Here is a 15,756-nt window from a genome sequence, read left to right as displayed (position 1 = left end):
ACAAAACGTCACATTGGTGTCATCTTGCAGACACTGCAAGAGAGATCAGCAACAGTGAAGGGGACAAAGGAAGGGGGAAGGTGAGGAAAGCACAGAGTGAGAGCAAAGTATCAAGGAGTACTTGATGATGACAGTACACACAAACTGGACCGCACAACTGTGGAACAGAAACATTCTGCATGATGCAAAAGGTTGATGCCATTATTTACACCGCAGGACTCATTTATACATAGATGTCGTGTACATCAGAGATAACCTTTCCTAATGTGGCGTCACATTTATAGTCTGCAAAAATAGTTATTTTGTATAAGACGTGCACTCTGTTTCCATCTCCGGATGAAGTCTGCAGATGAACCCTTGTGCAACTCTGTGCAATTTCATGAAATCTGATGTGTCTGTAGTGAGAGTGTTTGTGGTACTTGAAAGACGACAAAGACTAATCTTTTTTTATGGAACAGATCCACTTATATCATAATATTACTCAAAACACAATGAAGGACCCACCCTGCTTCCCTCCTACAAACACAAAGAGAAGAAAATTGTTAAGAGTTTAAAATCAGAGTCGCACAGATTCGACAATCAGTCTGTACGCAGTCAACACTTACAACTCGATTTTCTTCCCAAACACACTTGCAAACACTTACATTTCCCCCCCATTTTGCCTCTCCTCAGAAGTAGCCTGCCCTCTATCTAAAGTGTGCTTTGCCAAAGGCAGAGTGCATTTCCATATATTTCCATTGGATATGAGGAGGCTCTCCATCGGGTTATGTTTTCTCTTTCCTGCTTCCTGCCTCTCCCCGTCCTCCTCCCTCTTTGCCTTCTCATCTTGCTGCTCTGCTCCCACATCCCTGTCCCCTGCTTGCTTGAGGGTGGGGTGTGTGTGTGTGGGGGGGGTCCCGGGAAGATGTGACACAAACAATTACCGCGCAACTATCAGGCAGTGAAATACTATAGCCTTTGTGTACGTGCAGGGGAAATGCATGAGAGATGAATGTCGATGTGAGTGTAGGGTTGTAAATAATAGAGGTGCAGATGGGAATACTTGATCTCAATTATTCCCTCTACCTCTGTGTCTCATTCGTCGGCTCACCTTTAATGTAAAACTACTGAGGCAAACATGCATGTGCCTACTCAGTGCTGCCTCCCTTCCAACTCATTCTTTCTGCCTCTGACACATGCATGCTTGCTCCTCTCACCTCCTGGTATATTCCTGCTGAATAATCAATTTTTGAGCCGGCTGATGTGACTCAAACACACACAGAGACACGCGCGCGCATACACAGACGCTGACTTGAGACTGGATCAATACCCCTCTCTGTTCTGCTGAAGGAGGCATTGACATCATTTCTGGCCTTGGGCCAAACACACTCTTATCCTTCAGAAAAAAGAGAGGGAGACAGAAAGAGGGAGGGAGAACGGGGCACAAGCAGGGAGGGAAAAAGAGGGGCGCTGCTCTGGCTCTCAGGTAGCACGTTGACCTGCAGCATGTGCGTTCAGCATCCTGTTACCTCGACTCCCTGAACTTTGAGCTTCATGTGGTCCTCTCGGGTGGTCTTCCCATCTTTCCTTTTCTTCCAGCAGTAGCCATCTTTCCTGTACTTCACCTTCTTACGGTTGTAGAGGATCATGGAGCCATTCTGAGGCCTGATGAGAGCAGGATAAGGAGTTAGTGAGGAGGAGGAAAGGGTTCACATGGGCAGTGGACATCAATATTTTAGGAGGAAGGAATCGGCTTAAAATAATTTTGACTGACTTTGGAGTCAGTATTTCAAGTTTTAGGTAGCAAGATCTGAGTTAAATGGGAGGGAATAGTTTCTGACCTATGTTTCTCTAATAAGTCATAAAAAGTAATGTAAAAAAGCATCTTTTGGGAATCTAAATCCTGGTCTGGTCTGTTACATTTCCTGGTGCTCAACTGCCACAAATCCAAACCAAGCAAAGAGTCTTTATGAATAAAGTAGTGTATTGGCTTGTTTGTAACATATATTTCAAATGGCAGCTGAAGTCAAGCAGAATCCCACTGTTGTTTTACATGATGACATGAATGTTTCTTTCCGGTCCGGTAAGATGATGCCGTGACACCCCCCCCCCCCCCCCCCCCCCCCAACTTACACGTATACTCACAATCCTGTGTATTAATATTTAAGCCGAGTAATTCATGCACTCAGCATGAACATTGACCTCTACGCTCCTATTCTATATACGCCTGGAACAATGAACACACACGTGCGTGCGCTACTTCCCCCACCACACACCGGGAACAAAACATGCCGAAACGCACAGACGCTATAGTGAAATGGCAGGACCTACTGCCGTGTGTTCTTGGGGCTCAATGTCAAACCTGCGGCTCAGCAATCAATCACCACACTTCTAAAACATTAAAGACAGCAGTGTGTACATCTTTGTGCGTGTGTGTTTGGGTGTGTGGGTGGAGGACAAACGCCTTATCTTGTGACAACAGAAAGAAACAGGCCTGTTAACAATCAATAGACACGGAGCCGCGTATATACGTACGTGCGCGGGGCGATGCACAGAACCGCACACACCTTTACACACTTTGTTTCTCCTTTCCTTGATCTCCTCTGTTCGATCTACCTCCGGTCTTTATTCCTTTAATCTCAGCATCTCTTCATTTTCTCCTTCGCCGTCCCTCCTTCCCCTCCCTCCACCCGCGTTTGACGCAGACACATCTGGACTCAGATTATTGCAATTTACTCAGAACACTGTATAATGAAATTGAATTTATTTTGAGCTAATTTTGTCTGACACCTTAAATCTGTTCTGTTTTGGGGCCCCAGCCTGCCAGTTTCTCAGCAGAATGAAGACCCCCACCTCCCATCAAATCTGAGCTTAGTCTCTGTCTCGAGCGGTGTGAGTCATCTTGGAGCTGCTGATTCTAATTATGTTATGGAGAAGATGGATGAGATCAGATGTGTGTGCCTGTATGTGTGTGGGTGGGAAATACGTGCATGCTTACGCCGTGCGCGCGCGCGCGCGTGTGTGTGTGTGTGTGTGTGTGTGTGTGTGCAAGTGGATGATGCGCATGTTCCCTGCAAACCTTCCAATTCAAGCAGACATAAATACTATTGATTGTAACTGGTCTGTGATGTGTGGGATATAAAAAGCTTTTCCACCGCTCCACAGTGTAGCAGAGCGAAAACAGAGAAGGCGAGGGGAGGAGAAGAGAGGAAAAAAACGATACGATAAAGAGACGGAGTGGGCGAGAGTGAGTCCGGTAAAAGGAGGAGAAAAGGAGATGACAAAAGGTAACTGGTATTGCTTTGAGCTCATTAAATATTTCAGCGAGGGAGGGGTGAAGGTCATTGATTGTCATGTGAATGATTCCCCCCAACTGGTATGTGCACATATGATCCAAACACACACACACACACACACACGCACGCACACATACACACACACACACACACACACACACACACACACACACAAGTGTGTCCCACAGAAGCCACACATAAATGTCACTGGCTCTGTTAGCCGAGCTCCATTCCATCTGATGGGATTAGGTGTAATCTGTTCTAATCATGCCTCGTGTCATGTTTAAATGGGATTATATCTAACTGCTGTTCAATAACACCGATATGACTGCCGCCGCTGCTGTCGGAGGGAGGCTGAAGCTGTACGGCAGCACAGCCAATCAATGGGAAATCCATCCACAGTATAAACTGGCGCCGCCGGCCCACAGCCGCTCCACAGAAGAGTCCTCCAGCTTGCACAATGGGAGCAGGGAGGCATCACCCTGGGCTTTCAGCAGCATGGGTAAACAGGCACAGGGCCAAGAGATGACCCGCTCTCCCATTCACTTAGAGTTCCTACATTCACTGTTCTCTTTTGGTCTTTTCCTAATCACACCTACATCCGTGTTAACTACAGCCAGTGTCAATCGGGCGATTTATCAATAATTCAAGTTGCCCTTTTGCTTCATTCCTCATGTTTCTCTTTTCCCTTCTTCCTGGTTCCTTTTCCAGCCATAATCTCTCCCTGCTCTAGGAAAAGAGCAACCTCAGATCAATGAATATTCAGTTCTGGCATGTGAATCCCTGTTCACACCTCATCTTAAACACACACACACACCCTCCCCTTAACCCCCTCACTCTCCTATATCTGAATTATACATTACTTATCCTAATACATTTACATTCATTAATACTCCATTTCCAGCTGACTAGGTACTTTACAGTCTGGGCATGTTCTGGAACGTTCCCTACATGTAGAGTAGGCTGCAAGCAGGACCCCTAGGAAACCGCTGACATACATCACTAATGTTTTAATCCAACATAGGCACTCAGTCACTGGCAGTAAACCAATGTGAGTCACCAATTAGGTCAAAATACTGTTTGTCTCTTCCCAAGAATGCTTCTGCAGTGCCTATTTCTTATTTTAATGTCAAAAAATGTATATATTTATCAATATTGTCTGTATGCTGGTGTGCGGGTATGTATGCATGTGACTGCCCCCACCTGGTTTTTGGCGATGTTGTCAGCCACTCATCGTGTTTCTCAAAAGTGATGAGGTACGCAGCAATCTCCTGCAAAAACAAACACAGAAAGGTTACATTGGTGTGTGTGTGTGTGTGTGTGTGTGTGTGTGTGTGTGTGTGTGTGTGTGTTGGAGGGAGATAAAACATAGCAGGTATTTCCAGATGACCTGCTGATGTCCACAGAGAGTGTGTCGCTATCTGATTGCCACGGTGAGGTCCAGGCAGCTGATTGGTCACAGAGCAGCCAGTTAAGAGACAGATAGGGGGGACAGACCCCTCTGGGGCAGCAACCAATCAGGTTCCCAGACACACTGATGCATTCCTCCACTGGGAGGAAGAATCTCCTTAATGCACAGGTGCATGCTGGCAGAGATGTACCGGAGGCGCGGAGGTGTACCGCTGGCTCAAAAAGCGTCTGATAGGAAAAGTTTTCTTGTACTTTGCAATTTCACAGTTTTCCGTCAGATAAAGCCTGCACCTAATTCGATTTCTAATTCGTCCGCTGGCTCGGTTTTATCTCGCAGGACTTTTTCCTATTGTTCTTCTACATTCACATAAATCCATTAAGGAAAATAAAAGAAAGTTTAAATCGTGCAGGTGCGTCTGATTGAAACAGAACGTCCTCGTGTGCCGAGAGAAGAGAAACTACTGTTGATAAATTTGAGTTTCAGCCAAGTTTTCCCCACGCTCAGTGAACACTCTTCCACTCCTGGCTTCCTCCTTGATATACCATCCTCTCTTTTCTTATCTTTGATAACCATCTCACCCACTTGTTGTAAATGGCTATGAAATGTAAATTGTCCTCTTAAGGCAAGCCATGTTTGATATGTGGCTCCATGCCATAGTGAGGAACATCTCCACACTCTCCTTCATCACCCCCCCTCAGATCAACAGCCTCCACTACAGACCTCCACTTCCACTCTCTTTCCTTCCGTGCATGTTTTTGTGTGGGTATTTGTCCCAGTTTGGCATGAGAGCACTCCAGCTCCATACCGATCAGACGAGACGAGGACAAAGAGGGAAAGAGAGAGAGAGAGAGAGACAGAGCCAGGGAGAGACGAAAAGGGAGAGCAGCTGGAGGAGGGAGCTGGCACTTAAGTGGATTGTTTTTTTTTTTTAGTATCCTTTATTCGATCCACACATCAACCCCCACTGCCTTAACGCATGTTTGTATGTGTTGGCACATTTTGGTGTGTGTGCATGGGTGTGTGAGAGGGACAAACAGACAGAAAGAGACAGAAATGTCTTTAAAATGATCATTCTCAACTTGGTCACTCTTAACCTCTGTGTGAGACCTAACTTTTTATCCACAAACACACACACACACACACACACACACACACACACACACACACACACACCACAGTTCCTCATTCACTTATGCATCTATTCATTAGCTGTGACAAGCAGCCACCTCTCCTCCTCCCAAACCACTCTGCAGCAAGTCAATATCCTATACGGCCTTCATAGCCCTGGCCAGGCACTCGGGCTCCCCCAGTGACTGTCAGCCAGTGGGAGGCGGGAGGAGAGAGGAGACGAAGGGTTGGGGAGACAGAGGGATGGGAGGATTAAGAAGGAGGAAGAGAGACTTGCAATTAAAGGCCTGGCCCCTTAAGAGACATTTAAAAGCCAGAAACAGAAGAGTCAGCTGAAACAGCAGCCTGACACTCTCTAAAAGACACCCCCACACAGACGTGCACTCTCACTTCAGACGCGCGCTCGCTGCCTCGTCCGTGCACGCCTGCGTGAAGAGTGACAGGAGTGAGACGGTGAAGGTCGATCGTCAGGAAGTCACAGTTATTGCCCCAGTGGAAAGGAGTGATGGAACGCTTTGAGCATGCCTGGTGACACACTGACCCTTCAGGAATACTTTCAATGTGTGTTACGTGTGTGTGTGTGTGTGTTGTGTGTGTGTTAGCTGTTCCAGACACAGGGACGGGACAAGTATCGTTCTCCAGGGAGCTACTCTAGAAACCCAGACATTCTGGATGTCTGTGTGCTTCTACGTAATAATACATTAAGAGAGGCCTCACACACACACACACACACACACACACACACACACACACACACACACACACACACACACACACACACACACACACACACGTACCTATTCCTGTCTGATTGTAACAGAGAATGCAAGAAAGGAGAGTTACTTAAGAAATATCTAACAAAGCAGAGCGCCTGAGTGGGAAGTTAGATTAGAGGGAGTGATGCAGTTGGGGAAATCAGCCTCCCACTCACGCATCACTGAGACCATCTCCCTCCAAGAAACTGGTGGCATGTTCAGAAAATCAGACAAGCACGCACACACATATGCACACAAGTGCACATTCACATACACTTTCAGGCCTCGGGGAGAATTCCAGTCGAGGCGGGGAGGGTGTTAGAGGGTTGCCTACGCTGCAACAGACTTATCCAGGAGCTTTCCCCACGGAGACTCCCTTATAGGGTCTGGCCACAGGCTATCACGTGCGTGAGTGCGTGCATGTGTGCGCACATTTGAAGCCTACTGACGAGCATCACCCCGACAGAGATCTGGGGGAAACAGAGCTGTCTGTAAACTAGAACTGTCACATCAATTCAGAGTGCTTCAGATGAAGGCTGCCTCTGGTTTTCACCGCGGAAATTATCTGGCATTGAAAAGTTTATTTTGGCGTTGAGAGGAAGCGACCTGACGACGCTCTCAGCTGCACAATCTGCATCAGCTGCCATTTTTGTTCCTTGTGCACCACGTACAAGTCTCTCTCTTTTTTGTGGTTTTGTTCTGGATCAACACTGGAGCTATTTGTTCAGCCCACAATATATTGATTGTGGTCTATTTTTAAACACGCCTGCTTTAAAGCCAGATCAAGTGTATATGAGAATTTCATGCTAAAGCTATATTGTTAAGCAGTTTGATTGAAACATACTAATCAATAATCCATTCCAACTGAGAGTTGCCTGCAGGCACGTCATTATCCACCGTTGCTGTCAGAAAGGGTAGGGGGTTGACCGCTCAGAAACAAACCTGAATGACCTTTAAATTCACTCCACTGACACTTACAACCATAACAGCGCATCGAGGGTTAACCGGGCTGTGATTTAAACTGACGTGACTCCACTCGTAAACCAGCCAAACAGTCTTGTTTGCACTATTTTCCTCTAACCTGACTAATTAAAAGGCGTAGCATCAGCAGAAAGAGTTATGACGGGATAAATTTGCTTTCTTCTACCCAAACAATAACATTTCATCAAGTCTATTGTAGACCAAAGCAATAACCTGTAGTTTGTGTTATACTCCAAACTGCCTCGTTTCCCACTGTGTGTTGCTTCCAACAGCCGTTATATTACCTACACTGGCTAATAGAACTACTTAATGCTGTTTCCATAACAACTGTTGCAAAGCCCTGATCAGAATTCCTCTCCAGCTCGCCTTGTGTTTATCATATAAACACCTCATCACACAACGGGCAACACACATACAAGCCCATGGACATAAAAGATGCACACACTGGCATACAAATGGAATGTCTATAAGTGTGGGCGTGTGCTTGTGCCCCTGCTCTTGTTAGGATATTATATTGACTTCCAGTCACAGTGTATTCTAAGATGTTATCTTTCTCCTAACCTTAAAACAAGCTTAATTCCTGCCCCTCTCTGTCAGGGATCTCAGAAATGATCATTTACCGTCTTAAAACTGGGTTTGATCCCCATGAGAACTGTACCGAACTCTGTAAAACATGTCTCCAATGGTCAATTAAAATGGAATAGAAACATGCTAGCACATGCATTGCTGCGCTGCCATTGAAGGACAAAGTCTGACCTTCAGAGAGGATCCGTCCTGTCACGTGGCTGCACGAAAGACATGCATCAAACATCCGTCTGCCTTTTCGCAGTGCTAACACGTGGAAATATGGAGGCACAAAAAATCACTCCCTGTGTTAAAACAAACACGCAGCAGGATGCAAAGGCAAGAACGAGGGGATACACACACAAACACACACCCACAGACCCGCAGAGGCTTGATCTCAAAAGAGTCTGTGTGGTGGCAGCTGCCCACATGACTGACGGCTTTATAATGAAATAGTCATTCTCCCTCTCTCCTTCACTCCTTCACTCTCTCCTCTTGCTCTCCTTTCGGTGTGACCTCTTTACTTTCCCTCCTTCTCCTGCCTTCAGCTCTCTCCCACTTCCATAATTTTTCTGTCTCATTTCCCTCTCATCTCCCTTTATAGAATTTCATATAGTGAAACCAGCAACACACACACACACACCCACACACACATACATGTGCACAGCAGCACAGCGTGGAGAGTAGCACAAACTTTTTTGCAAAGACCTGAGAGCAGAAGTCAGCTTCAATCCACAGAGGGAACATCAATCATATTTTTCTCTCTTGCGCACTTTACCTGTCCTCTTCCTCCTGCCTCGTATTTGCATTTAAGGAGACGGCCCCCTCTCTCTCAGCAGGGGGTTGAACACATCAAAGACGGCAACAGGTGCGGGGTGTCAAACACAATGCCAGGACCCCCTGTTGTGCCAGGGCGTCTTGGATAAAGCCTGTCGGAGTCCTCAAAAACTCCGCAAAGTTAAAAGTGGGCGCATACACGCGCACGCACACGCACACTTATTTAATGCCTTTAACGACGAGTGTGTGTCTGCCGGTGGGAGATTGAAGCAGACAGTGAGCGAGCGAGAGCGGGTAGGGGGGCGTCTCAGTGAAATCTCCACTGGCTGCGTTAACCCCCGATGCCTCATCTTACTATGAGTCATTCTGCCCTCTGAGACTCATCACTACTCTGCTATTGTTGATGTTATTGTTCTCCAGGAGGTTTGGCATGATAAATAGGAGAGAGAGAGAGAGAGAGAGAGAGAGAGAGAGAGAGAGAAATTGTGTGTGCCACCTCTCATTGGCATAAATACTTGTTTACAACTAGACAGAAATTGGCACCCTGTCAGTCAGTCTCTGTTTCTTTTTACTTCCCAACTCTCTCTCTCTCTCTCTCTCCGTGCTGCTAAGCGTATTACAACACTCCCTGGTTCAGCCCTCTCTCATTACCATATTCTAATTACATTCGTTAAGGGGAGCATTTGGGGAGTTTAATGAATAAATTTGAACGATGGGTCTCCGTGGCGATCTAAAGGTTTGTCTCCTCTTCAGCCAATGGGAAGATGGAAACATATGTGTATGCGTAAATGCATATGTGTGAGGGATTATGCACCAGTTTGGAATGTGTTCTCTTGGTAAATGTGGCTGTATCGCCTCTTCGGAAGAGAACAACAAGTCGAGTAAACTGCGAGGGCTCCTGCAGAGTTCCCTGAAACGAAAAATCGATTCTGAATTCTGTTTGTCTCTGCCAAATAAAGATTTCATGTCATTTGTTTGTTGTTGTGTTGGTTGATTTTTTTTTTTTTTTTTTTTTTTTAATAAATTGAGCCACCCATGTTGAATTCATGCATATTTAACTCTCCTCAAGCCTCAAAAAGAAACTGCCAAAGACAAGCATCAATTTGCAGGGTAACAATCTGTCTTTAACTGGCTATTCTGACATCAAACCTGGGGGCTTCATACTGGGAAACTAGCAGACGGAGTTAAAACAATCAAAAGCAAACCAAACATTAAAGGATATCACCCAAGCTCCCACTGTTTGATCTGTGTGTGTCTAGAATGAAGCCCTGGGCGACCTTAGCAGTCTGCTACAACGGGGCCGTGTACTCACTATTTCATGCTATTGCAAAATGCATCATAGGTTAGACTGATTCAATAAAGTCCCAGGTGCACTTCCCAGTTACGAACAAGGCGACGACGATGATGATGATGATTGCCATCTCGTGCTTGAAGGAATCTAGAAGTCAGTGCAACATTCTCCTTTGGCTGAGCTCTGCTGAAGGCTAACGGGGTTCCGTGTTTGTGCTCGGTGGCTACAACAGAAGGGGCGACGCTCCGGCACGCAGGATCCAATCGCAGCTATTCCTCTCAGAATTCACTCCTGCCACATTTGATCAGACTGATGCCTTTTTGTTCCACGGCTAAAACAGAAGCAGTTCACTCATTTTGCTGTCGAAATGAACGGACTCATAACCACAAATCAAGAGTCAGCAGAATATGGGCACGTCTGGAGCTATATATATATGTGTGTGTGTGTGTGTGTGTGTGTGTGTGTGTGTGTGTATTCTAAATTCAGCCGGTTGTGGACTGATCCAGCTTGAAATTTCTCCACGACTTTAACTTGGCCGGAACTTGGATGTGTGAAGGCCGGACAGACCTCATCCATAGCTAATAAAATCAATGGCCTATGAGAAAACTGAAAATATCTAATGAGCAGCAATGCCATCAATATTTTATGAGTGTATGGAACAGCATATCAGCAGATATGCAAGACCAACACGGCCCCTCTTCACTACTCCAGTCTATTTAGAGGGATGATTCACTGAGCAAGGTAGAACCCAGTATCTGTTCTTCAAGCGCTATGACTCATGAAGTGGGCACAAAAGTATGTTAGTTATCTCCAAAATTCTATATAAAGTACAACTGCTGAGAGACATTTCTGGCTGTTTAGACAAAGACATCAGCACTTTCCATTTTCATTCTAATTGCAGATGATGACCTCTGGGAGACATTTTGTTTGTTTTAATTTGTTTTCAACCATTAATTCATCAAAGCATGATGGATAATGTCTCTAATTTAACGCACTTAGAGACATAGGAGAGGATAGAAATCACTCATCGAGTTCTGAGCTGTCCTGGTAACTTTCCACCTCATCTGAACTTTAATGGACCGTGACCTTCTGGTTTAACATATAATGGCACCTTGGAGCGAGCTCCGAGCCCCATAAAGAAAGCGGTGCTGATGTTGTGTGTTGTGTGTTGTGTTAACACGGACGAGCTGGCAAGCCATACGTGCACCCTGCCAGATCACACATAGTGCCAACAGCAGGCGATCATGCATTTAGGTTTAACACTGCGTAATACCTATTTTTGGGTGGCGAGGCCCGGCTGTTGCCACATTATTCCTATTTGCAGTGGTAATGAGCAAACTCTGGCTAACAATCGTGATGGAGTGGTTCGATTTCAAATAAAGCACCACAAATGCTGCAATCTTGTGACCACTTCTATTCTATTGGGGCTACAAGATGACACCTCGTATCCCTGCTAGAGGTTTATTTGTCTGACGCCCACCTCTTTATATCTTTACATAACAAACAATTACACTTATAAACTTTTAGTATGCAAATGGGTATCAGTGTCCCTCACAGACACACACACACACACACACACACACACACGCACACACACACACACACACACACGCACACACACCCCTGAGACTACAAAATGATGGATGCAGCCGAGCCGGTCGTAGACTAATGACACGGCTGCGTTACAATACACAGCTTTGCACAGAGCTAATATTGTGTATGCACAGAGACAGAACGCTCCACACACAAATGCCACCTTGTTTAATCCCCCAGGAATCAGTGAAATTTGATTACTCTGACTTTTACAAACACACTCCATATGAGAGCAGACGTTCCATACATCAGGACGAATAAAGAGAGAGAGCGAGAAGAAGACTAGTGCAGAGAGGAGAAGTTGGAAAAGTGTGTGATGCTGCGTAAAACTGACTGCAGTTTAAGATGAGAAAGGCTGGATGAAAAGGTTTGTTTCCATAATACAACACACGCCACACTCAATATGTCTATATGAGAAATACTGTGCTTGACAGAATCTATGCATCTCTGAGGGTAAATCTTGTAAATGTGGAGATTTATAAGATAGAGGTATTCACACAGATTATTCACCATGGTGTTTTTTGTGGATGATGTGGAGCAAAAAGGAGAAAGAATAATCGTAAAAATATTACTGGGATCTGAGGTAGATTTTGGCAACATTAGAATAATTTTGCATCAAGTGAAATGTTTAATGACCGAGGTTTGCAGAGACTGTTCACAGTGTGACATAAACACAGCAGAGGCTGGCAATAATACGGCTTTCTTCTTCTGAGAATTCGCACAGTATGCAGGGTATGCATATTTACCCACACACGGACATTTTACCGTTAAGCTAAACGCACACTTAACAACTTGGTGCAGAGGGAAAATTAATTATATTGTTATGGAAAAGCAACCTTTCTTGACCATAATTTAAAAAAAAAAAAAAGCAGCAACCAAGTATCCTTTAATTAACATAGAGCTGCAGCCTGAAGTGGTCATTAGTGAAGAGAGACCTCAGATAAGGTCAACACAAGCCATTATGTCCTAATGACATCAGCAAATCTGATAAACTGACCCTCACACATTTCAATAAATTGCAATAATGGTACGTTTAAGGTTGTGCGACGCTACACATATATTTTTTTTAGTCTAAATGGTGCAAATATTTACACCTTTCCTTTGTCTGGATTAGATGGCTGTGGAGTTAATAATACTGTAGTAAAATCAGCAAGTGAAGTGGATTCTAAAGCACCAAAATGAAAGTGCACAGTCATAGCAGCGCCTGTCTTTGTTTCAGCCTCACATCAATAGCTCAGGGAGGGAAACCAACGGAAACAGTGTATGAAATGCAAAATAGATCAAGACAAACTAATTTGAATCGGAGACCGAGATTTTGCAGCTTTTACTGGGAGCGTTGACAGAAAGCATCAACCCCAAGACTGAAACTGCACAAAAAAAGTGTTTTACATTCATAACAGAGGAACGTGAAAGCGTAAATCAGCTGAAAACAGAGCTCCCAGAAAAAGCGGTCCATTGGTATGGTTGATACCTCATTTGTTAAAAAGTTAAACATTTGACTCCTCAATCCTGTGCTCGGGGAGTCGTTCCCCTTGTCTGAGGAGGATAAGTTATTAAAGTGAAATAAAGTTACATGGTTACCCGCCAAAGCTGCACACATGCAACCCGAGCACTCAAAGCAGCTCAGAGTTTGTGCGTCTGTCTCCAATGAACAAAATCTAATTTACACGAGACTCAGATATTACAGAGGTTCTGTGTGGGGACACTCAAGGATAAGAGCTCTGCCCGGTCAGGGTGTTTGATGCAGCCGACTTTGGTCATTCAGTGAGGGGGGGTTGGGCTGTGCTTGGAATCTGACTGGAAGCCCAAAAATACACTCAAAAACAAAAACAGGCTCAACACCCACACGCTCACAATCACACATTTCCTGCGTTTAATATATCTCTCTGTCTGCAGTTAACATTATTTTATGTCAAATTATTGCAGGAAGATAAATGGTGGCCTCTGCAACGTGGGGAAAAAAAGAGCGGGAGAAATATATGGAGGTGTAGCGGGAGAGGAGAGGCAACGCTAACCCCTTCCACAGACAGCTGGCTTTCCCTCACTACTCTCGGAAAAGCTGTTTAATCTCAGCCTCTTGTGAACTACTCAGAACCATCTCTGATCCACATGTTCGGTCATACTAAGACTCTTTTGCCAGGGAAAAACTGGCATAATTAGATCTATCAAAAAGCATATTACTTTCATAAATACGTGGGATGCAACTTGACGCAAAGCTGCGCATTAATTTATATTAAAGGTTTGGTCTCCGTAACACGCGTGACTGTCAGATGTTGGAAGGGAAATGGAAGTCACAACAGTCGAAAAGATGAGTTAGATGTTAATTGGGCTAGGCTTAGCTGGTGGAAAAGAGAGCGAGAGAGAGGGAGCGAGAGAGAGCGAGAGAGAGCGAGAGAGAGAGACAGCCTGGAGGACTAATTAGTGATTTTTAACTTGGGTTTCTCCAAACATAAAATATATCTCAACCCAAAGACAGAGGGATGATTAAAGATAAAAGAATAGGAATCAAATATAAGGAACTGTGAAATACCCTTCTGGTGTGGTGTGACTGCATGTATATGTGTGTGTGTGTGTGTATGTGTTTCCTTAGCCCTTTATTAAACCATGCTTTACCATGGTAAATGGCAACACCACAGAGTTCAGTGTCAACTGGAGAGGCTCTCTCTCTCTCTCTCTCACACACACACACACACACACACACACACACACACACATACAAGAACACATACACACACACACACACACACACACACACACACACACACAGATGTAATGACAAGCAAGTTGCTCTTTTATTTTTTCTGGTGGACAACATTAGAATTATCACCCGTTTTCAGTGTTGTGCCAGTGTGACGGGGACATTAATTAATGATCCTTACGTCACATTCATTAGTCAAGGGCAACCTTGACTAACATAAAACAGGTTTGAGAGAACTGCTCTCAGTGACCTTCATGGTAGTCATGATGTGCCTACAGGAAAGAGAATGATAAACATCTTCATAAAAAAGGCAGAAATCCATTGCATCTTTAATTCAATGTACCTACAGTATTTAATGGCTCACAAACAACACTAATGGGATGAATAATAAATGAAACCTGTGCACACACTTACTGTAGAGCTTTGGACTGTAATTTGGAGCCCTGCACTCAAAGGTCAAAGTCATTTGGTTTCTATTTTCATCTTTTTACAAGAAAACTTGAGGCTTTTAAAAAAAAATCTGGGGTACATTGTCATTACAAGCATCTCTCTTATCACTGCTCAGCTACTAGACATCTACCAGCATAGCAACCAAATATGTGTCAAAATGTGCATTGATCATGTCATTAGGATGAATTGAGGCATATGTGCTGGCCCAATCAGTTTCCATGGTAACACCTATCCTTAATATGTATTCACAGAATGCAGGCAGATGGGACAGTGGTCTAAATGTATATACTGCGGTTTAGATCTGCTTCTCTTTCCAGCAGATATGTTAGTGTCTTACGGCCAGGCGTGTGGACCAGATACCGTAACTCCATACAGCTGTGTCACATGATGCAGTGATGCAGTTTTTTGGAATGAAGTGATGGAGTGGCCTGATGCAGATGAACGCCTGTCACCTGGGTGATGCACTGTGCAAGTCTGAACAATCCCGTTTGGCAGTTGCATCATCTAAATCATTCTGTGTGTGTGTGTGTGTGTGTGTGTGTGTGTGTGTGTGTGTGTGGTGGGGGCTGCTTTGAAGTAGAAACCTTTAAAATTCCAAGATGACTTGCACATTCGCTAGTATGTTACTGCATGTTTTTAATTTGAGTTTTCAAAATACAATTTTTACCTGCCAGGTAAAAACTCAGGCTTTTGACAATGTGAACAATATGTCAGGGGGGGGGGCCGTAAGATTAATCATTTCTTTTCATGAGCTGGAGTCCAAGGACCAGGGCCTTACGTTTGTCTTTGTCTACATTTCCAAAGAGCTGGATAGCCTCTTCATTTCAGTGCTC

The 15,756-nt window shown here is 44.7% G+C and overlaps 1 protein-coding gene across 5 annotated transcripts in view; it reads right to left on the bottom strand.

Moving 5' to 3' along the window:
* The window catches only part of LOC101062933 (calmodulin-binding transcription activator 1-like), a 39,005-nt gene that overhangs the window by 12,657 nt on the left and 10,592 nt on the right, over window positions 1-15,756 (bottom strand). For all 5 annotated transcript variants that reach the window (XM_029826223.1, XM_029826224.1, XM_029826221.1 and 2 more), the window contains exons 4-5: window positions 4,479-4,546; window positions 1,509-1,644 (exon numbers count right to left, since the gene is read on the bottom strand). In XM_029826223.1, coding sequence (XP_029682083.1) covers window positions 1,509-1,644; window positions 4,479-4,546 — 204 coding nt within the window. The remainder of the gene's footprint in view (window positions 1-1,508; window positions 1,645-4,478; window positions 4,547-15,756) is intronic.

The sequence above is a fragment of the Takifugu rubripes genome, chromosome 19 (assembly GCF_901000725.2).
Source record: "Takifugu rubripes chromosome 19, fTakRub1.2, whole genome shotgun sequence".
Taxonomy (NCBI): domain Eukaryota; kingdom Metazoa; phylum Chordata; class Actinopteri; order Tetraodontiformes; family Tetraodontidae; genus Takifugu; species Takifugu rubripes.
The sequence above is the reverse complement of the archived record's forward strand: the minus strand, read 5'-3'. Positions and strand labels throughout refer to the sequence as shown.